This window comes from Marmota flaviventris, chromosome 17 (genome assembly GCF_047511675.1).
Source record: "Marmota flaviventris isolate mMarFla1 chromosome 17, mMarFla1.hap1, whole genome shotgun sequence".
Lineage (NCBI taxonomy): Eukaryota > Metazoa > Chordata > Mammalia > Rodentia > Sciuridae > Marmota > Marmota flaviventris.
The window spans coordinates 11931508-11954718 of NC_092514.1; the positions used below are offsets into that span (position 1 = coordinate 11931508).

Below are 23211 nucleotides of genomic sequence, written 5' to 3' on the forward strand. Positions count from 1 at the left end.
TGTTTCCCACTCTGTTCTTTCTCTAGTCCAGGCTGCCACATTGCATTGAGCAAGACACCAGTTTTGACCTGTCAGATTAGCAAAGAGAAAATATTTGCTAACAGACGGTGCTGGTGAAGCTGTGGGAAAACAGGCTCTGTCAAACACTGTGGATAGCGGTGTTTTGTGATATCTGACACCGGCAACTTCTGACCCACAAGTTCTCTGGAGGAAATGATCCCACAGTCACATTAGCATGTGGGCACCAGGAGGTTGTGCAAGCATATTTACTGCAGCATTCTTTTAAATAGGAAAAGACTGTTGAAAGGCTGGCTAGTAAAATTATGGCCTATCTAAACAGCAGAATGCCACATACTATTAAGTCAGGTATGTACTGATGGAGTAGGATCTCCAAGACACAGTCACGTGGAAAAAAGAAGAAAAAGACACAGGGTAGTCTGTATAGAATACATCCTTTATTTAAAATAATTTTTTGCTTTTATTTTTATTTTTAGAGAGAGAGAGAGAATTTTTATTTATTTATTTAAAGTTTTCAGTGGACACATCTTTGTTTGTATGTGGTGCTGAGGATCGAACCCAGCCTGCACGCATGCCAGGCAAGCGCGCTACCACTTGAGCCACACCCCCAGCCCCATTTTTTTTGCTTTTAATGTATGCATACACTTTATATATGGGGGATGGAGAAGATTAAATGATGGAAAGATGAAAAAGGAAAACTTACTTTCACTGTATATTGTTTTATAATGTTAATTTTTTAAAACATTTTTTTTAGAAGTAGTTGAACACGATACCTTTATTTTGTTTATTTTTATGTGGTGCTGAGGATCAAACCCAGGGCCTCACACATGCTAGGTAAGCGCTCTACTACTGAGCCACAACCCCAGCCCCTTATAAGTGAATTTTTTTAAAATTTATTTTTAAGTTTTAGGTGGACACAACATCTTTATTTTACATTTATGTGGTGCTGAGGATCGAACCCAGTGCCTCATGCACGCTAGGTGAGCACTCTACCACTGAGCCACAACCCCAGACCCTAATGTGAATTTTTTAAAAAAATATATTTTTATTAGTTGTTGATGAATATTTATTTATTTATTTGTGGCGCTGAGAATCAAACCCAGTGCCTTACACATGCCAGGCAAGCGCTCTTCCACTGAGCCACAACCCCAGCCCTATAATGTGAATTTTGTACCACATGAACATGTTAAGTATTCCAAATTAAAATTCTATTTAACATAAAAAGAATTATTATTTTTGTGTGTGCGATGATGAGGATTGAACCCAGGGCCTTGCACATGTTAGCAATTGCTGTACCACTGAGCTACATCTCCAACCCTAAAATTCTATTTTTAAGATGCTAATTTTTTATGCTTTTAATTGCAAATTCAAAGCTTTCTGTGGAAATACCATACCAAAGATGTTTTTGAAAGATTTCCTCTCCCTGAATGGCTACAATGTGCTATAAAGTATAATAAGCATAATTTGCCAGGCATGGTGAGGCACACCTGTAATCCCAGCACCTTGGGAGGCTGAGGCAGGAGGATACCAAATTCAAGGCCGGTCTCAGCAACTTAGCAAGACCCTGTTTCAAAAAGGGGTAGGTGGGAGGCTGGGGATGTAGCTCAGTGGTAGAACCTCTCTGAGTTCAATCCCCGGTACAACAGAAAGGAAAAAAGAAAAAAGAATAGCCATCATTTATGAATATATACACACTTCTCCTCTAAACAGCCTTGAAAGACGGGTTGTGTGAATGGTTTCTGCTGTCTTCATTTCCACATTTCCTTCTTATACTCACTATTCTGTGGCCAAGGGTTAAACTACATTTCCCAGACTCCTTTGTCAACTGATTCTGTCAATGAGTGGCATTGGTGGGAGTTTGGAAAATGAAAAAAAAGGAAAAGTCATTCCAGTCTCTAGCTTCTGCCAACACATCAGGTCACAGTTATGGCATCCACTGCATTCCAGTAGTGCCCTTAAGTAAGTGCAACTCTCAGCTCCTACTCAGCAGCTCAAGAACAGTTTCTGGAAATATGATTTTTCCTTTGGTTCTTTCAACTGATGGGGTGCGGCAGCTAACTCCAGTTGCAAGTGTCTGCATGCTCTTATTGTCCTCTTGCTTTTCCTGCCCTTCCAACACCTTTGTAAACAATACCTGTATTGAATTCCCTCTGTTTGAAATATATATGATGGTTCTTCTCTAATTAGACATTTACTAAAACAGATAAAATTGCCTCCAATTTACAGTTGAGAAAATGGGAATTTAAAAAGAGTCAGTGACTTAGTCAAAGGCAAACTAAACACCACTCCTGCCTCTTAGTGTTCCAGCTGCCCCAGTCCTGTTCCTGGAAAACACCAAGCCCACTCACACTCCAGTGGTTCTGCATTTATTCTCTTTGCATAGAACATTCTGTCTCCAAACCTGAAAATGCACACTGTCTCCTCTCCCGTTCTTCTCTTATCACCAGTAATCTCCAAGTCACTGTGTTATATCACCCTGTTTCTCTTCCTCTTTTTTTTTTTTTTTTAGTATTTTTTAGTTTTAGGTGGACACAATATCTTTATTTTTATGTGGTGCTGAGAATCAAACCCTGTGCCTCACACATGCTAGACAAGCGCCCTACCACTTGAGCCACATGCCCAGTCCTCTCTTTCTCTTGGTACTTTTCACTCTCCAAAACTATTTATCCACTTAGTTGTTTATTCAACTGGAATATATATCAAGACTGGTAACCAGAAATCATGCGTCCTACTAGATGCTGTGCTGCCTAGCACACACTACATGGAATAGAGTACCTTAAACATTATTTGTTAGAGGAATGAATAGATGAAAAGTGTAGTAAGAGAAGTGGCAGATTATTTTTGAGCACCCTTCCCAATGGCTGCCAGCAGTTCAGGGGACAAATACCGAGTCTCCAGTGCATGGGTGCTGTCAGGAATTCCAATATCCACTGCTCAGGTTGCACCCTCAGTAGGTACTAGAGAAATTTGTGCTGAGTGAATCTATCTGCATATGTACCTTCCAGACAATGTCTGTGCACTATCGGTGTTCAAGAGACAACACTTTGCGGAGCTTAGCTCAAATCAACAGATTGGAAGCAAGGTGAGAGTGGAAGAGCTGGAGAGACGGGACGATCATCGTAGGTCCACAGCTTTTGGAGTATTTTCATTTACTCCGTGCACTGGGCATTGACCTGCCTCATTCATGACAGCAGCATTTCCAGAGCATTTCCTAAGAGACATGATAGCATGGGGTAATCTCTGCACCTGGATGGTCTGGGTTCAAATCCTGGCTGCATTCCTTATTGGCAGGTGACCTTGGCAAGTCACTCAGGTCTCCTGTAGTCTCTTCATTTATAAAATGCAGGCCTTAATAACAACAGTATCACTTTTCTAGTGTTCCTGTGAAGATCTAAAGAGGTAAATCACTTAAAATATAGGACAACATGGGGCATTCCATAACCATAAGTTATTACTGCCCTGTGCTTTAAGTTCCATGCAGGTTATCATCTCATGAAACAGAGCAAACCTCTGAGGGGAGGTACTAATATCATCCCCATATTACAAACAGGGAAGCTGAGACATAAAGAAGCTACATAAGCAACCCAACCCAGAAGTGTGGAGCCACACTTCAAATCCAGTGTTCTAGAACCCCTAATACACCTTCTTAATCACCACACTGGTCAAGAGAAGAGACAGCAGGGTGCAGTGGTGCACACCTGCAATCCCAGTGACTCAGGAGGCTGAGCTACAGGAGGATCCCAAAATGGAGGCCAGCCTGGGTAACTAAGAGAGAACTCATCTCAAAATAAAAAGGGCTAGAGATATAGCTCAGGGGTAAAGGCGTAGTCCCTGGATTTCAACAGTACCACAGATAAACAAATAATAAAAAAATTAAGATATGTCCCATACCAACTGTGACATAATATCGCAATAGTTCACGACTCTCTAGCATGTGCTACACATTGGCTCTTGGAGGCCGGGTTGGATGACCCAATTTGAAAACCAGGAACATCCCATAGATCAGACATGTCGGAGGTCTTGGAAGCATAAAAGCCGGGACCAGGCAGGGAAAGGTATTTTAGGCGCAGCATGACATATTGGTGGGCTCACAACCTTCTGAATTTACTAGCCTGGTAACTTGAAGGCCACCAAAAGGGGCAGTTGAAGTCACAGAAGCAGGCAACCTCCCCCCAAGGAGGGGCTTCTAGGTTGAATTACACCCTGTAGGCAAGGAGGAACTGTCAGAGGGTTTTAAACAGCTAAAACTACAATAGAACATGAGCCAGAGGGAAATGCAGAGGAATCCCAGGTGGCTGAAGTCACCACCATATCTGCCAACCCTCTTGCTGACCTGCAGAGCCCCACCAGTCTGGATTGTGCCTCTTCACCCCTCAGAATCTAGAGCTTATTCCTGCATTGGTTTTGTTTAAACAATTCTATGAACCAATCAGCGTATCTAACAACTGTCTGTGGGAGCAGCAGGGACACTCAGTAGTCCTCAAACTGTAAGCAGCACCTGGGATCGCTTTACAGACAGGCAAAGGCAGGACCTGGGGCAGCCCAACTGATGCCTTTAAAGGTACCGAAACTAGGCTGGTCTCGTGCAACAGAGCATACTCCCGAAACGGGTCATGCAACCCAAGCTCCACAGACTCTTCCCGAACGCGGAACCTCGATTCCCCCTCGCAGCACCGGTCACGTGCCGTAGCCAGCTGTCTGCTGTCACACCCTCCCACGGCCCCGACCTGCAGGAAGGCGCTCCGCAGCAGTGCGCGTCCGTCCCGGGCTCCCAAGTGCACCCCGCGTCCGGAGAAATGGGGGCCTGGCGCGGCGGCCACGGCTTCCAAGGAGGCCGGGCGGCGCCTCCCGCCCCTGGGTGACCTCAGCGGCGGCCGCGACCCCGAAGGGCAGGAGGCCGGGCCGCCCCCGCGCGGCGCCCTGGGAGTTGTAGGCGCCGTCTTCCCCTCTCCTTCAGCACTCCCGCTCGAACCCCAAGGACGTCCCGGAGCCGGGCGCGGGGGCCCACAGGCGCGAGCTGCGCGGGCTCCGGCTCCTCCCGGCGCAGGCGGCCCGGCGGCGGCTTCCGGCGCGCGGCATTGTGGGCGTCGTAGTTCGGCGCGCCGCGGCCCGCGCCGTGCGGCTGCCGGCCGGACTACATTTCCCCTCGGCCCGCCCGCCCGCCTCGGCGCCAGACACGGGCGAGCCGAGAGTCTCCAAGATGGCCGCTTGGGGAAGGAGGCGTCTGGGCCCGGGCAGCAGCGGCGGCAGCTCCCGAGAGAGGTGAGGTCCAGCGGCGTGCTCCTGCCGAGACGGGCGACCCGGCAGCCGGGGAGCGCTGCGAGGCCTCCCGGGGCGGCGCGTCTCCCTGCCGAGCCCCGGATCCCCGTCCCTCGCCGGGCACACGGATTCCAGCCCGGGAGGAGCCGGGAGCCGGAGGGAGCAGGATCGGCCTCCAGGCGGTGCCGAGGACCCCAGGAGGGTGGCCGCGGGCCCGGCGCCCCACCGTGCGGGCGGAGGCGAGCGCAGGCCGCTCGGGAGCACCGGGCCCCTGCCGGGCGGCGCACGTGGCGGTCTCAGCCCCCGACGTGGCGAAGAGCGGTCCCGGGAGGGAGGGGAGGGGAGGGGAAGGCCGCGCAGAGCGGACGGGCCAGGGGCAGGCGCGGTGCGCACGTCCGCCGGGGAGCCGAGCCCGGCCGAGGTGCCTTCCGGGCCCGCGCCGGCCGCTGCCTGAAGGGGCTTGGCTTTTGGAGGGCTCTCAGCAAGTGCTCCTACCCTTCAAGTCCTTTAAAGTGACCTTTCCCAATGAATGGTGTGTGGCTAGGACGCTACGAGCTTGTTTTTTCCAAGGTGGACCTCGATTTTGATGACCCGTTTCCAGAAGATGGTACTGGAGTAGTTTCCGTGTCGAACTCGAGGATTTTGCTTCTGAAAAGCGCTTTCAGCTAGTAGAAGCTACTAGAAACTGTTCAACCCCTAGAAGTTTGGGAGAGTGGTGAATATCAGTGGAGCCACCAGGATTAAACTGCCCTGTCCATTTTGCTAAGGTTTGATTGGTATAGAGGAGATCAGAAGAAAGTAAAGTTTTGGTTTTCCTTTTTTTGGTCTTTTGAAGGAGGATCGTCAAAAGTTCTGTCTGTATTGTTCCTTTTCTTTAAGTGATTCCAACCCATGTTCATTGACATTGCCTGCAGATGACTTTTCCTACCTACAAGAGTCTTTCTTCCTGTTTGGCAGTTGTGATAGCTTACTTTTTTTTTTCTTTTTTTGGTACCAGGGATTGAACCCAGGGGCACTTAACCACTGAGCCACATCCCAGTCCTTTTTTGTATTTTATTTAGAGATAGGGTCTTGCTGAGTTGCTTAGGACCGCACTAAATTGCTGAGGCTGGCTTTGAAATTGCCATCCTCCTGCCTCAGCCTCCCTCGCCACTGGGATTACAGGTGTGTACCACCATGCCCGGCTACTTTTTATTCTTGAGCTCACAGGTATACAGTATTTTCTTTCTTCATTGCCTCTTCCTTGAAAAAGCAGTGACAATGAATCTGTCTTTTCAACTCCCACCTGGTATTTCTTGAATGGATTGGATTATCAGAAGAAGTTATCTTTATGATTTCCATAGGCCCTTAAAACCTAACACTTTCAAGACCGTTAACGCAACAAAGATCTTTTAGTAATAGCAAATGATCTGGCTTAGAAAGTTCAGTATTAGAGGAAAAGGCATTCTTCCTCTCTAAATAAGAACAACTCAAAGAGCCAAATAGAGATGCCTCAAACATGGTACTGGAGCTTGCCAGCAAGGTTAAGTTTTCATAGATCAAAGAAAATAGATATTGGGAATTGTTTTTGATAAGTGTTAGTTAATTTCAGAACAGTTTTACCAACCACAGCCCATAGACTAAATAATCCTGTCTTCGATGGTTGCATCTTGACACTTTTGTTTTGTTTTGGTAGTACTGGAATTGGAGCCCAGAGGTACTCTACCACTGAGCTACACCCCAGTCCTTTTTATTTTCAGACAGGATCTCACAGAGTTGCAGAGGCTGACTTCAAACTTGTAATCCTCCTGCCTTGGGCCCCTGGGTCACTGGGATTGCGGGCATGTGTTACTGCGCCTGCCTCTCAACAGATTTTCAGAGAATTTAAATGAGTTGGCCGACAGATTTTGCATAAAGCTCTCTGCAAAGCTGAGTAGTAGCTTTCTCTTTGGTCGGGGCAAGTGCTTTTTAGTTCATCATTCCTCACCTGACAGCTTGACTCACTGCAGTTACCTGCCTGGTCTCTGTAGATGTTCAGGTTGTGACCTTTGGTCAGGAACTATACTTGCACATGCAGATGTTGCCTGTCATCCAGGAATGGGCATCTATTTTTTTGTTTGTTTCAGAGTCACCATCTGCCCTCTTTCCAGATCACTTGGTAGGGCTTGATGTTTTCCCCTCTTTGTTTTTGTTATAAGGCCTTAGCTAGGTTCCTTCAGAGGAGTCATTTGCCAGAGCACATCTTTCCTAAGATCCTCCCACGTTGAGCAGGGCTTGGAAATTTAACCCGCCCCCGAGCTATGGAGCTGACTTCTGGGCACACCTCCATTCCTCCTCAGTTAGTGGCAAGAACTTGGGTGGAACAGGCCGGATTAATTGGTTGCCCTTAGCACCATAGATTATGAGGCCTGAGTGTATTATTGGCCCTCATGACTAAAATAGGCTGTTTATGGCTCCTAAATTATTTTATTCCATGTCACATTTAGACTGACTCAAATTTCACCTCCACTTTCCCAAGTCACTGCTTACACCTGGTTGGCGTCTGCTTTATGCTGAAACTGAAGGATATACATCATGTGGTCTGGGATAGGGACTGGAGTAGAGCAATACTTTGGACAAATTTGCTGGATTTGCCAGACTCTACTGCATGCAGTGGATGGAGTTTTGCTCTACCTGGCTCTTGAGTGTTTCTAGACTCAGTTCTAGATTAGAACTGAATTACTGAACTATCAGAAATTCCATAGCCACTAACCATATGCTATTACATTTAAATTAATTAAATGAAAAATTTAGCACCTCAGTCCCACCAGCCACATTTCAAGTGCTCAGTAGCCAGTTTTGGTTAGTGGCTACCATATCATACAGAACAGAACATTCCGCCACTGCATAAAGTTCTGTGTCTGTGGACAGTGCTGGCTTAGGAGGGGTAGAAACACCAAACTGATAGCTGCTTACATGATTTTTCTCTCTACTCCGTTAAATTTAGGGAATCAACAGTTTTTATAATGAAGAACATCAGACTCTGAGCTGTAACCTGAATTCTTGTCCACAATTCAGCATACTAGCAGCAAGCACATCAAACAGGTTGCCACTTGTCCTGCTGGCATCTTTGAGGTACACTTGCCCATCTAGGAAAGCACAGAGCAGGTATCTGTGTCTCCCACCTTTGTGCCAGCCAGGACTAGCTCACAGCCCACCTGTCTTACGTGGACTGCTTGGTGCTGCTCTCTCAGGGTTCCTGAGCATCCCTGAGTTTTCTGTGATTGTTGGAATATGAGTCTAGCCATGTGCTCTGAGTTCCTGTTCTTATAATCATGTGAACATGTACCAGTCTGCATCTGATCATGATGCAGGGCAGCCTGGGGTCTTCAGCTTTTGGGGTTTGATCATTTTTTGCAGCCTTCCCTCCCCTGGCCTGTGCAGCTGTTTCCCCTGGCATTTGTTAGACAGCTAGTTTCATGGAATTGTGAGAATCAACACCATGTCCTCCTCTAGAGGGCTGTGTTTTATCTGTAAACCCAGATGATAAGATCCAGGTGGTCAGTGTAGGGTTTAGTGCCCACTCCAGATCAACGGATGGCCACGTGGGCAGGTTGGTTCATGTTCCTGGGGTGACACACCCCTTTCTGTTCTGATCCTTCCCTTTTAGTGCTAAGGACTGTTGGGATTTGGGTTTTTGTTTTGTTTTTTGTTTTTTAATTTGTAGTTGTAAATGGACAGAATGCTTTTATTTTGTTTATTTTTAGGTGGTGCTAAGGATTGAACCCAGTGCCTCGCACTCTGCCACTGAGTCCCAGCCCCAGCTTGGTTTGGTGTCCAAGGGCAAAACACCTCACTAACCTGTGCCAGTTAATGTCTCTTGGGTGATTCCCATTCTGGCCCTCTTGTGTGGTAGAAGTTTTTCTTCCTGGTCTGGATGAGATGAACAGGCACAGGATTTGCACTTGTGTCTTATAAAAAGCCAATAACCATTCAGCAGCCTTAACAGTTGAGGTAAGGGCTGTGCAGAAGTCCTTGCCGCCATGGCAGAAATGTTCTGTATCTCTGTTGTGCATCAGGGCAGCCGTGAGCCACATGTGACTATTGAATGCTTGAAATGTGACTAGGGTGTCTGAGGGGCTGAATTTATTTCATTTTATCTAATTGTAATTAACTTATATAGTCACAGGTGCCTCACACTGGGTGGTGCTTTTCAAATTAGATTTGCACACCTGGCCCAGTTCCTGAGGGCATTGCAGTGCTTTGGGAGAGCCAGGGCCTTTGGCACCATTTGACACAGGAAACTGGCACAAGTTAGCAAGGTGTTTTGCTCTTGGACACAAAGCCAGTTAAGTGAGAGAGAACTTGAAGCCAGGCCTTGTCTTCCACACTTGTATGTATTGTGTTCTTGTTCCTGAGGCAAAATTGCTACTTGATTGGCCGACTGAAGAGTAGGAGAGTGACCTCTTCTTACAGGTTGTTTTCTCTGAGATGGATGAAAGTGTCAGGTGCCCTGTGAAAGTTCCTTGGACTTCTGGAACTGTTTTGGGCATATGTGCCTGTGCCTTTGTGTCCTCAGTGATCTTTAATTGGTAACATAGGATTTTCCTGCTAATCTTTCTGTTTTCTTTAGGGTCCTGGGGAAGCAATGCTTGGTTAGCCAAAAACGGGTTTCCACTCCATTAAATTTAGGGAATCAACAGTTTTTATAATGAAGAACTTCAGGCTCTGAACTGTAACCTGAATTCTTGTCCACAAGAATTCAGCACCTCATGTCACACATGGTGATTGAATGACACATATAAAGTGAAAAGCAGGCTGATAATGGACCTAATTTAAATTTTCAGGCATCATTTATTTTAATTATATCATTGTATCATCATTTTCTCTTCCTGTCACTCATTACAAATGTCCATCTATTTTGGGGGGGGAACCTGTTACATTCAGGCCCTGTGCTGGGGGCGTGTCATGGTGTAAAGTCTCAGCCTTCAAGGAACTCATGCCAGAGTCCCTTTGTTTTTTTTTTTTTGTGTGTGTGTGTGTGATACTGGGGGTGAAACCCAGAAGCATTCACTGAGTTATACCCCCAGCCTTTTTTATTTTGAGACAATGTCTCGCTAAGTTGTTAAAGCTGGTCTTAAACTTGCGATCCTCCAGCGTCAGCTGGGATTACAGGCATGCATCGCTGTGCCCGGGTCTCCCTTTTTATTTTATAGGTGAGCTCACCCTTGAGCCCTACTTGGGAGAGCCTGGGCCCCCACTCCAGGAAGTGGGCTAAAGCCAGTGCTTGCACTACAGTTAGATTGAGTTCTCCTGGGTCAGCAAGACCAGGAAATGATGGAGACTTGCAGAGCAGTGGAGCCATTGCTTGCTTAAGTGCAAGGGGAATGGGACCGTTCACCCCTTTTCTGGCAGGACTGCAGGAGTGTGATACCAACACGATACCTCAATCATGTGAAGTTCCCTGCTCCTGGACACCTCTGGATTGGTGGGTTTGTTCCTTGTTGCTTCTCCATGGGCATTGAGAAGGTTCCAGAGCTGGAAGTGAGCTGCCTCCTGTTATCTTGGGTAGTGGAGACTCACTGGTTGTCTTGTCTCTTCACTACAAGGGATACAGGTTTTTGAGTGAGTTTTTTTTTGTTTTTGTTTTTGTTTTTATGAAAACGTTTATAATTATTTTCACATTATAAAAGAAGCATATTTGTTTTTTAATAAAAAACAAAGGCATGGAAAAAAAATAAATCTAGAGATCAACTGTTAGGCCACCACCCAAAGAAAAATGAGATATATATATATAGATATATATATAATTAATTATATATATATATAGATAGATAGATATATAATTAATATATATATATATAATATATATATATATATATATTTGTGTGTAGCAATAGACTTCCCTCATATATTTATCTGTCTTGTGTTTTAAAGAATATGTGTTAACTATATCAAAAGTGTATATGCTACAACATGATGATTTTATTTTTTATTTTTTTGGTACTGGGGATTGAATGCAGGGACTCTTCATCATTGAGCTACATCCCCAGCCCTTTTTTATTTTGAGATAGGTCTTGCTAAGTTGCTGAGGCTGGCCTCAAACTTGTGTTCCTCCTGCCTCAGCCTCCAGAGTCATTGGGATTACAGGTGTGTGTCATGGCACCTAACTTCAACGTGATGACTTAAAAACATGATGATAGGGCTGGGGTTGTGGCTCAATGGTAGAACACTTACCTAGCACGCGTGAGGCACTGGGTGCCTCAACACCACATAAAAATAAATAAAATAAAGGTATTGTGTCCATCTACAACTAAAAATATTTTTTTTAAGTTATGATAAATGAAAGAAGCCAGTCATAAAACAACACATATGATTCTGTTTATATGGAAGGCCCAGAAGTGGCAAATCCGTAAGTCATGAAGTGGAATGTTGGTTGCCAAGGGCTAGGGGAAATGGGAAACGTCCTTAGTGGTGGGTACAGGTACAGGTGTTTGGGTTTTGTGGTTCTTTTGTGGTGCTGGGGATTGAACCCAAGGGGTGCTGTACAACCCTAGCTTTTTTTTTTTTTTTTTTTTTTTTTTAAGACAGGGTCTCACTAAGTTGCCCAAGCTGAACTTGAACTTGTTATCCTCCTGCCTTAGCCTCCTGAATTGCTGTACACCACCACACCCAGCCAGGATTTCTTTTTGAGGTGATGAAAGTGTTCCAAAATTGTGGGTTTAATTACACAACTCTGAAAATGCTGAGCTCCTGAATTGTCTGCCTTAATTGGGTGAATTGTATGGCCTGTGTATTCTACCTCAATAAAAATATAAATCAAGGGCTGGGAGTGTAGCTCATAACATGCTTGGCAAGTGCAAGGATCTGAGTTCTATCTGCAGCATGCAAAGAAAAAAATAAGAACTACAGTGAGGGGCTGGGATTGTGGCTCAGTGGCAGAGCGCTTGCCTCACATATGAGGTACTGGGTTCGATCTTCATCAGCACCACATAAAAATAAATAAAAGATATTGTGTCCATTTATAACTAAAAATATTAAAAAAAAAAAAAAAAAAAAAGAACTACAGTGAGTTACCATTATCACACAATAGTAGGATGGCTACTATTAGAAGAAAGTAGAACCTCAGTGACTTGGGAGGCTGAAGCAGGAAAATCGCCAATTCAAGGCCATCTGGAGCAATATAGCGAGACCCTCTCTCAAAAAGGGCTGAGAGTATAGCTCAGTGGTAGAGCACCCCTGGGTTTAATCCAAAGGGAAGGAGAGAGGGAGGGAGGAAGAACAGGTATTGGGGAAAATGTGGAAAAATTTGTGGTAAGGTAAAATGAGGGTGGTAAGGTAAAATGGTGCAGTCACTGTAGAAAACTACCACAGGTCCATAAAAATTGAACATAGAATTGCTGTATGATCCAGCAATTCTACTTCTGGGCATATAAACAAAAGAATTGAAAAACAGGGACTTGAATAGATACTTGTACACCTTCGTTCATAACAGCATTATTCATAATAGTCAAGAGGGAAATAACCCAAGTGTCCATTGGTAAATGAATGGATAAACACAGTATGATGTAGCTATACAATGGAACCCTATTCAGCCTTAAAAAGGAAGGAGAGTCTGGAACATGGTTTGATGTGGCTAAACCTTGAGGGCATTATGCTAAGTGAAATAGCCAGTCACAGAAGGATAAGTACTCCTAGGAGTTCTGTAGGACAGTCAGATTCATACAGACAGATAGTAGGATAATTGCCAGGGGATGGGAAGATATTAAATGAGCACAGAGTTTTGCTTTTGCAAGAGGAAAAAGTTCTAGAAATCAGCTGTACAAAAGTGTGGACATACTTAACACTACTGAACTGTACATTTCAAAAGACTAAAGTGTTAAAATTGCATTTGCCACATTTAGGAAGTAACAATAACCTGTGCTTACCACAAGTAGAGCTTAGCAAGTAGAAGACTAGCCTTTCCTTGGCCCACATCAGTCTCCCCAGCACAGGCCACCTGGCTCGTGAACCCCCTTCTTGTGCTTCCTCATAGTCTGCTACACAAGAGGAATCTGCATGTGCCCCCCACACACAAGGTGGCACCCGTTCACCCTCATTCTGGTGGCGTTAGTTTAGTTCATTAGTCACTTGCATTCACCAAACAGTGCTGCTTGCACAAACTTGCATAGCTCTTGACTTTTTTGGGGATGTCACCAGCCTGTGGGGGTCCCTGCATTTGAAATTCAAGCCTGGCCTCACCATATGGGCTGGACAGAGGGCTGGTCTCTGAGTAGGCTGCCTGGCATACTCTTAGGGTACCCACGTCCCAGAGGGGAAATTTTGTGTCCTGTTGGGTTTTCACTGTGGTGCACTTTGACTGTAACGCAGCATTCCCCAGGGGTTTATTCGCCAGTTGATTCCCCTTGGTGGCAAACTGAGGGCCCAAAGGCCAAATGGGGTTGCAGACGGAAGGAGGGAGTCAGGCCCGTAACACCTACTCACAAGTGCCGTGAGCTGAGGCACCACAGTGTCTGCGGCAGCCCTTGGAGTTGCTTGAACTGTTGCCTGCCCCCAGCTGCATTTAGTGATTTTTTTAAAAATATATTTTTTTTAGTTGTAGTTGGACAAAATTATTTATTTTTATGTGATGCTGAGGATCGAACCCAGTGCCTCATACATGCGAGGCAGGCGCTCTACCACTGAGCACAGCCCCGGCCCCAGCCTTACATTTAGTGATTTTTAAAGTGCCAGATATTATGCCAAGTTTAAAAGAGTCAAAGGTCATTTAGTAAAAAAGAGACCCCCTTCCTTTTCTGAGCTACTCAGTTCCCTCCTTAGTGACAGATTCTCAGGTCTTTTTGTCTCCTTCCAGAAATGTTCTGTGCGTATAAAAGCAAATAGATACTTAAAAAAAAAAAAAAAAATTACACTACAGATGGCATATTATAAACACTGTTCTGTACCATCACTGCTGCTGCTTTTTGTTTGCTTTTTAATGTAGACTCTCAGCGGTCATTTCACACATGCAGAGAAAAGTAAAAATATGGCCTCTTAGGAAGCCTGGAGTTCAAAAGATCCCAACTAGCTACAGGTTGAGCATACCAAAATACTCCAAAATCTGATACATTTTGAGTGCCCATATTATTCCACAAGTGGAATATTCCACACAAAACCTCGTGTGATAGGTAATTGTCCAAATGCAGGTGCACTAAAAATATTGTGTAAATTTACCTTCAGGCTACAAGGTGTAGGTGAAACAAAAAAGGATTTTATGTTTAGACTTGGTCCCATCCCCAAGACATCTCATTAATCCCCAAATGCTGAACACTTTTATTCTTAAGCATTTGGAAAGGGATATTCATATTGATAAGGGATACTTATAAGAGAGACTGTATTGCTTTTTTAAAAAGTCTGCTTCCACATACGAGGGGTCAGGCCACTCAGGTTCGAAGGCCCATTGCCTTGTAAGCTGGAGATCAGTTGATAATGTTCTGAATGGTTCAAGGCAGCCTTCCAACTGGGTTCTTAGCTGGGTTACATTTGACCCAGAAGCAAAATTAAGCTTTGGGGGTGAGTGCTGGCATGGTTGAGCAGTGACTGGACTTGGCTCTTAGAGAACTCAGCAACCGGTTTCTGAAGTAAAACAGTCCAGAGTCCATATCACCAGTGCAGACCTGAGCCCTTTAAAATGTACTTGTACGGTGGCAGACAGCACCCTGCCTCCACCAGCACCCGGGATATGGGGTACTTGGCCTGGCCTGGCCTGGCCTGGCGGACTCGACAGAGCTGCTCCTGCTTCCTGTGTGTCTGGATTGGGTGGTCTGAATCTTGCCATCTCCTTCCTCGTAAATCATATGGTATCCTGGAAATTTACTTCTCCAAACTTCAGATTTTATCCCACCTGACAGAAAATGAGAATCCCTTTCCTTAACTGACTTTTACAGCAGAATTGGTGGTTGGTTTGGGGGGCAGTAAAACAGGACACTGCCTGGGCCTTCTTCAGAGCCTGCTCTTGTTTGAAGCACCTGGCGCCTTCAGCTGGCCGTGTACTTATTTTCATACTATGTATAAAGTTTTGCCCATGGGATAGGAGCAGACTGAGCTGCTCACAGTAAGACACAGGGCTCCAGGAAGCCAAAGTGATCTTGGCAGGCAGTGGGGAGCTGTCTATGAAACCAGCTCTCAGATGTGAGTATCAGGTGGACGCACCGTGTCTACACTTGCTCACTACAGGCTGTGGCATTCATGAGGCCACCTACAGTGAGGGCAGCAGATGCCTGGACCCAGTGAGGACAGAAGGCCACTGCCTTGGGAGCACTTTACTGACCCAGTGTCTGCTTGCTGCTGTTCCCATGTTGTGGGGCTGGGATGCAGGACAACAGCAGCAAGGCAGGAGTTTAGGTCTTTGGAGTCACTCCTAGACATGTTGGGACTCATACACCCACTAATCTGTCTTGACAAGTGGTGGGAGGTGTCTACCATGCCTGCCCAAGGAACCTGAGGGATCCTGCCATGCAGAGGGTTGGGGCAGGGTGGGCCTGGGTGGATATGGGTGCCGTCTGGGCTTGGAGAGGGAGCTGGGGAGATGACATCTGCCCACTGATGTGTTTGTAAGATGGAGCACTCCAGGTGCTGGTTTGACTGGCTGCTCCTTGCTGAGAAAAAACACCATGTGAAAAATACATTCAGGATGGCTGCAGGCCTGCCAGCAGACAAGGGCAAGACAGCACTGTGGAACAGGGTCTGGGTGAGAAGACTCTGTAATATCAGCTTGATGCCAACTTTTGTTTTGGGTGTTTCGTGGGGGTGAGCGCTCACCTCTGACACCCCATGGTGAGGTGTCTTGTCCCCTCACTTTCAGAGTCTGCAGGACACAAATTAGCTTGAAAGCAACTCCTTTTTGGTTTCGCAGATGGATGCATGGTTTAATCCCTTAGGCCTCTTGTTCTCGGGGCCCTCGGCCTCTCTTGGCTAATATACATGACCCTAAAGGAAATCTCTTAGCCAGAAATGTTCCCACCTGGGAGTAGAAACCCTGTCACTCCCACACACCAGGGAGCACAGTCACCCCTTAGCACTGACTTTGATTTCTGTGTGACCATCAGAGACTACTCAGCCCCTCTTCTCGCCCAGCCAGAGTGAAACCCTGATTCAGGCCACCTTATTTGTCTGCTTAAGGTGGCTTTTAAGATGCTGAATTCTGCTTGAGAGAAACAGCTGCAGTCACCTGAATTTTCTCCGGAAGGAGAAACTTTACAAAGAAACTTAAAGGGAAACCCTGCTTTCCCATTTCTTCGGCTTCCTATGTGTCTTTGGCAGCCCAGTGACTGGCATACCGTGTCACAGGCTGCTTTGGCCACATCCCATGTTGAGGTTTCTTGTCTGACCCCAGGGAGTCATTTCTCTCCAGTGCACAGTTTAATCAGGGCCTGTGATTTAATTAGCAGGCATTGCCTTAGCTCAGTTTAATTACAGATACCTTTCCAGGATAAAGAGTTCTTTTTTTCTGGGTCCAAGCCAAAGCCTTTTATTAAAGATGCTCCCATTTTTTTTTTTTTTTTTTTTTTAATATTTATTTTTTAGTTCTCGGGGGACACAACATCCTTGTTTGTATGTGGTGCTGAGGATCGAACACGGGCCGCACGCATGCCAGGCAAGCGCGCTACCCCTTGAGCCACATCCCCAGCCCAAGATGCTCCCATTTTGAGTGGGATCCCCTCCCTTGGCATATGGGTGCACAGTCAGCCCTTTACCTATGTTTTTTTTTTTTTTTTTTTTGGTGCTGGGGATTGAACTCAGGGGCACTTGACCACTGAGCCACATCCCCATCCCTTTCTTTCTTTTTTTTTTTTTTATTATACTTTTTTCTTTAGTTGTAGATGGACACAATGCTGAGGGTTGAGCCCAGTGCCTCACACATGCTAGGCGAGCACTCCACCACTGAGCCACTACCCCAGCCCTGCCAGCCCTATTTTGTATTTTATTTAGAGACAGGTCTCCCTGAGTTGCTAATAAGAACCTTGCCATTGCTGAGGCTGGCTTTAAACTCGAGATTCTCCTGACTCAGCCTCCCTAGCCACTGGGATTACAGATGTGCGCCACTGTGCCTAGCTGACTTTCATTTTTTATGTGACCACATAAGAACATTCATTAGTTGTTATCCAGCCAGAGTGAAACCCTGCCTCTGAGGTTTCCTTGTCTGTTTACTAAAAGTGAATTTTTAAAAAATATTTATTTTTTTAGTTGTAGTTGGACACAATACCTTTATTTATTTATTTTAATGTGGTACTGAGGATTGAACCCAGATTGAGGATTGAAAGCTCGATTGCTAGGCGAGCACTCTACCGCTGAGCCACAACCCCAGCCCTAAAAGTGAATTTTTAAAGTGCTGAATCTTGGCTGGAGCTTAGCATGTGTGCTGCCCCATCCCCCCAGATAAATGAAATAAAGTGCCAGATCCTGTCCAAGAATGACAACTGGAAGGAGTCTAGTCTGTCCGGCCCTCTGGTCACCTGTTTCTTGGTGTTTGCCCCCAGCAGTCCAGTTTCCACTGTGCCCTCGCATGCTGTTTCTTTGAGGGAGGGTTGGGATCCTCCTGTGGTGGGCTGAGAGGGTTCTTCTCTGGTCTCCACAGTGTCTGTGGCCACCCTGGGGTACTCAGTTCAGCCACCACTGTGTGTGCTGGTATGGCTGCTGGGACCAGCTGCGTAGGCTAGGCCTTAGCCACCGCTGTGTGGGCAGTGTGGCTGCAGAGACCAGCCTTGTAGGCTGGGCCTTCTGTGAACGCTTTATGCTGTGCTTCTTATTGGCCACTGAAGGAGCCCAGTTCCTGTTCAGGGAGAATCAGCCCCTGGCCAGAGACCCCTGGTTGGAGGGGCATAGATTTGGGTGGGGAAGTGGTGACGACCAGGTTTAGGGACTCGGGGCTATTTTTCATTGAGGCATATGTGACACAGAGCTGTGTTTTGAATGTCTCTGCAAGGCTTGGATGAAGACTTCATTTTTTGTACTAGAGATCAAACCCAGGGGTGCTTTACTACTGAGCTACATTCCAGCCCCTTTCTTTTTTATTTTGAGACAGGGTCTCACCGAGTTGTTTACTGGTCACAAATTTGCGATCTTCCTGCTTCAGCGTCGCTGGGATTACAGGTGTGTGCACCACATCCAGCTGAAGAAGGCATCTTATGAAGCGAGCAGAGGGCGTAAAACTAGGAGAAGCAGTCCATGCTGGATGGCACTGTGTAGGCTTAGATCTGGACAGGTTGAAATAAGCCCCAGGAGACGTAGAAAGGGCTGTGCAGCCCTGTACTTAGGTTTGCCTGTCCTGGGTTTGAGAAGATTCTGCTTTGGATAGGAAATGTGCATCAAAGACTTCATATTGCCTAACAAGCCACTTCGGCCCATGCTTGCTGCTGGGACTGAGGCCCAGCTGTCATGTGGCTTTGACAGAGCTGAGCCCTTCCTTACAGTTCTAGATTCCTCTTTACCTGGTCAGGGTCATGTCATCCATCCGCAGTGCGAGGGGGAAGCAAAGGTTTGAGGCAGATCCCTGTGAACAGTGTCTTTTGGGGCATGAGAGCAGCCCTCAGTGGTGAATCCTAGGCCTGCAGGGTCCAGATTGGGCCATCATCTAGGCTGCCTGATTGAGAAACCCTACAGGTGCTTCTGCCTATGAGTTGCTACTCTTTTCTCAGCTCAGAGAGGGCTTCATTTCCCCCGAGTAGCTGCTATTCCTCGGCCTGCTGTGCCTGTCCTCCCAGGGAGCCCCTGAGGTGAAGCTGTCCCTTTTTGTTTTCAGTTGTGCAAACGATGGATGGCCACTTTTGAACTGAGCAAAGGGCAGGGTTGTTCAGTATCATGTCCTGAGGGGTATGTTGGTTTCCATAGAAAAACCCTCTTGCAGTTGTCTGACAATCCAAGACAGCTTCCGAGCTGTTGACCTTGTGCATCTGCTGTGTTCGGGTCTGTGGCATTCTGTGCTGCAATCACTTTTTTCCCTTTGGGCTGTGTGCCAACTTGGCAGTCTGCTAGGGTACCACACTACGCTCCCCAGCAAGCTGGCATACAGTGTGGTGGCTTGTCAGATGCACCTATTACTCCTTTTTCTGCATCTTTCATTTTGTTCTTTCATTCTCTCAGAAAGAAAAATGTTTACTGATTATCTTGTCTGTTGGGTTCTAGAGCAGATAAACACATAAGTGATGCTTCCACATAACCCACTTGAATCAAAGTGTGAAATATGTAATGTTTTGAACAACCAACAATAAAAATTAAATAAATAAATAAGTGATGCTTCCAGCATCTTAGTGAAACCCAGTCCAGTGCTTCAGCCTAACCGCCTTGTCTTTCTCCCCCATCAAAGGGTGAGCTTGTCGGCCACGGACTGCTACATTGTGCACGAGATCTACAATGGGGAGAACGCCCAAGACCAGTTTGAATATGAGCTGGAGCAGGCCCTGGAAGCCCAGTACAAGTACATTGTGATCGAGCCCACCCGCATCGGCGATGAGACTGCGCGCTGGATCACCGTGGGCAATTGCCTGCACAAGACGACCGTGCTGGCGGGTACTGCCTGCCTCTTCACCCCATTGGCACTGCCCTTAGATTATTCCCACTACATCTCCCTGCCCGCTGGTGCGCTGAGCCTGGCTTGCTGCACCCTCTACGGGATCTCCTGGCAGTTTGACCCTTGCTGCAAGTACCAAGTGGAGTACGATGCCTATAAACTGTCCCGCCTGCCTCTGCACACACTCACCTCCTCCACCCCGGTGGTGCTGGTCCGGAAGGACGACCTGCACAGAAAGAGACTGCACAACACGATAGCACTGGCCGCCCTGGTGTACTGTGTAAAGAAGATTTACGAACTCTACGCTGTATGACTTCAGTAGAGCAGGGAGAGGAGCAGAGCCACACAGCCCGCGAGAGAGGAGAGGATTCAGATTGCCACAGTAACACTTCTTGCTCTGCAAGGCAGCCTGGGAAGGTGTTTGGTTTAATACTTGTTATTTTTAAAAAAGAACACAGATCATGGGTATACCAAGGGGTTTTTCAGCTCATTACACTAAGATGTGGATTTCCATAACCCAGGAGGGGTTCTGAGGCTGTGGAAGTCTGATTGGGCAGTGGAATGTGGATGGAAGCCAACGCTACTGAGGGGGTGTGAACGTGCTTTGGGGGGGGGGGGTCTTGAAGTATATTGTTTAACTGTACCATTCAGAGCCAACCAGAAGCTATTGACCATTATTAAAATTATGAGAATTTCAACTTCTGCTGTTCTGTCTGTCCATAATGGTGCTTGCAGCTCCCGCTGCACCTGAGTTATGCAGGCACTACGGACACCTTCTGCTCCTCATTGCAGCCTAGTGTCACCACTTAGCAAGAACAGGTCTGGATCTGAGGTCCTGAGGCCAGCAGCCCCTGCCCAGATAGCCTGGCTCACCTTGGCCTTGCTGTGGTTGGGGTCAGCACTGCTGACATGCTGGTGTTCAGGGACATGGTAAAGTGATGGTGCCTTGAGATCATGAGTCTCTCTTTGGGTTCCCTTTTGGGAAATTCTGGGGCCCAGAAGCCTTTGTCCAGAAATTCTGATTTAGGAGGACACAGGTGCTAACATCTTTGGTTTTTTAAAGCACCCACAGCTGTTCCTGATGTGGACCAAATTCAACCCATATCCTAGGCCAAGGGAAGAGCCCTGGAAACTATCAGGAAAGCACCCTGGATAACCTTGGGGGCTAATCCACAGCAGCCCAGCCCCTTGCTGGGCTCCTTCCTCAGCCAAAAGTCATCTTATGCACTGTCTGCCACACTCCTGCTGAGGTTTTGGATAAATGGACAATAGACCCCTTTATAAAGGCCGAGGCCTCAGTGGCCCAGTTCTCCCCTCACAGCCACACAGCACTTACGAAGGACAGTCTTCAGGAGACAGACAGGCTGACCTTTCACCCAGCTGTGCCACAGAGCCATGAGGGCGCTTCACCCACGGTACACAGCAAGGCTCTGGGGCGGTTACGCCGTTTTGGTAGGGGAGATCCAAATCTTCTAAGAGTACCATGGCCCACGAAACATTTTAAACTTTGATAGTGTCCTTGAATTGTTGAGTGATAAAATGTCAGGTGTACAGTATTGTTTACATGCTGGCCTTTGGCCAGTGGGAACAATAAAATGATAACTACAAGAGATCCTGGACAAACAGGCCTCATCCCAATTGTGCAGGACAAGCTGAAATGCGCTGCCCACAACTCAGGCTCTGAGCACTGGCTTCCAAGCCTGCTGGGCAGGACAGCAAGGTATGTGTTTTTGTGACAGACAGGTTCAGAGTTGGAAAGGGAGCCCCATGACTGGCCTAGCTGTGCTCTTTCTGCACATCAGATTTCATGGGGGAGGTGGCTAGAACTGGACAGGCTGTGGGACCTCAGGTCAGCCAAGGAGATGCCCTCAACCAAAATAGAAACCAGGTACAAACGGACGCTCCTTTGCCATTTCCCAGGCCACACTTAACGAAGTGTCTCTTGTTGGGTGTACCAACCCAGGTTGTGAAATGCCATCGTAGTTATGTGGTCCCTGGTCATACAAGTGAAGCTGCAGTGCCTCTGCAGACAGCAGGGCAGGGATTGGTGTGACCCAGGCAAGGCCTTGGGAGCAGCCAACGTATACCTCCCTCCTGCCCAGAGAGGCTGTCACACACAGCAGGGTCCTCGACAAGTGGCTCATGCTCACCTGTGTCATACAGCTTTCAGTAACTGATAATTGAGAGGAAGCAAAGGCCACATGACCCAGAGGTCCTGCTGTGGAAAATCCGCCCAAGTCCCACGTGGGTCATTTAAGGGAATGGGTCGTGTAACTAATCTAGCAAACCACTTTAATCTTAACTACCCACCCCATCCAGTTTTAGAGAAGCAGAGACAACTAACCAGGCAATGTGAAGGGCAGACCCTGGCTGGCTCTTTCCACCTGTGTCTCCTCCACAGCCTCTCGGCTCCTCCAAGTTTCACATCTGGTCTAGCACTGGGACACCCACCTGTCTCAGGAGGCTGGGAGACTTGCTGTGAGCCAGGCTATATGCCCAAGGAGCCATGTCCTCACCATTTCCCCCTCTACACTGCGTAGAGCCGTGCTGGCTGAGAAGAAAAAGCTAGTTTTAGTTTTCAGTCTCGGTTTTGGGCAGGAAGCACAAGATGGCCTGCTCTTGCCCAAGGACCAGCGGAACACCAAAAGGTTTGGAAAGGAAAGTGGAAAGTGTCTTTGAACTTTATCAGATATCTGAAGGCAGAACCAACTAAATGTCGTGGTTTTCAGACCTCCCTACAGAATTCAAGATTGAAAGTGAGCCCAAAACAAAACAACAACAACAACAAAAAAAAAAAACCCCAATGACAGAAAAGCTAAACTGGAACTGCAGCAACACTGCTACCTCTGGTGGCAAGTGCTTACATTCAAACACTGGTTTGAAAAATCCAAGATTAAAATGAAGGTTATTCAGAGTCCACAAGCCAAAGCCAGGCTGTGGTGAGCTGCTGTCTTGGAATAAGCTCGCCAGGCAGGCTGGGCAGGTGGAGGCTTGGCCCCAGGAGGATGTACCAGCTGCCCTCCACATGAGGACAGGTGGCCTCAGGAGGTCTCCCATTTGTCCAAACCAGCACTCAATCCAGAAAGGCTTGCTTAGCTCCAGAGGTACCTGAAATAACACTGTAGGAGCAAAAGGGAACTTGAAGCACACTGATGACCGGCCCTTTGGGCTGTGGTCTCTGAGGCCAAGAGCATCCCTCTGACATTAAAGCTTCCCTGGAATCTGCCAACCTCAAGAGCAGGGTGTCCCATGTTCAGCCTCTGGCAAGTAGCCGTATCTATGCTAGCTCTGGCCAGGATTAGGAATTCTTAGATTTTCTCTTCTTTCTGGCCCTGGAGGCCATGATGCTGAAGAAGAGCCCAGTTAATAATTATATTTTACATTATACTTTATATGTCAAAATATGTAGAGAGTTTCTAAAGTAAATC

The 23211-nt window shown here is 46.9% G+C and overlaps 1 protein-coding gene across 2 annotated transcripts; it reads left to right on the top strand.

Annotated features, from left to right (window-relative positions):
- Positions 1–5138: 5138 nt before the first annotated feature.
- On the top strand, positions 5139–20481 carry Tmem11 (transmembrane protein 11). Of its 2 annotated transcripts, none has more exons than XM_027921479.2 (2): positions 5139–5280; positions 19580–20481. In XM_027921479.2, the coding sequence occupies exons 1-2, from the start codon at positions 5219–5221 to the stop codon at positions 20094–20096; spliced, it is 579 nt and encodes a 192-aa protein (XP_027777280.1). In that variant the 5' UTR covers positions 5139–5218; the 3' UTR covers positions 20097–20481. The 2 variants fall into 2 exon arrangements, with proteins under 2 accessions (XP_027777280.1, XP_071459583.1); XM_071603482.1 differs by lacking the exon at positions 5139–5280 and adding an exon at positions 17489–18366.
- Positions 20482–23211: the final 2730 nt, after the last annotated feature.

What these genes read in the sequence shown, in the direction of transcription:
- Tmem11 (XM_071603482.1), top strand. Translation starts at nt 18,206, where the DNA reads ATGAAGACTTCATTTTTTGTACTAGAGATCAAACCCAGGGGTGCTTTA. An exon ending in CAGCGTCGCTGGGATTACAG is followed by an intron (nt 18,367 to 19,579) that starts GTGTGTGCACCA and finishes CCCCCATCAAAG; the next exon opens with GGTGAGCTTGTCGGCCACGG.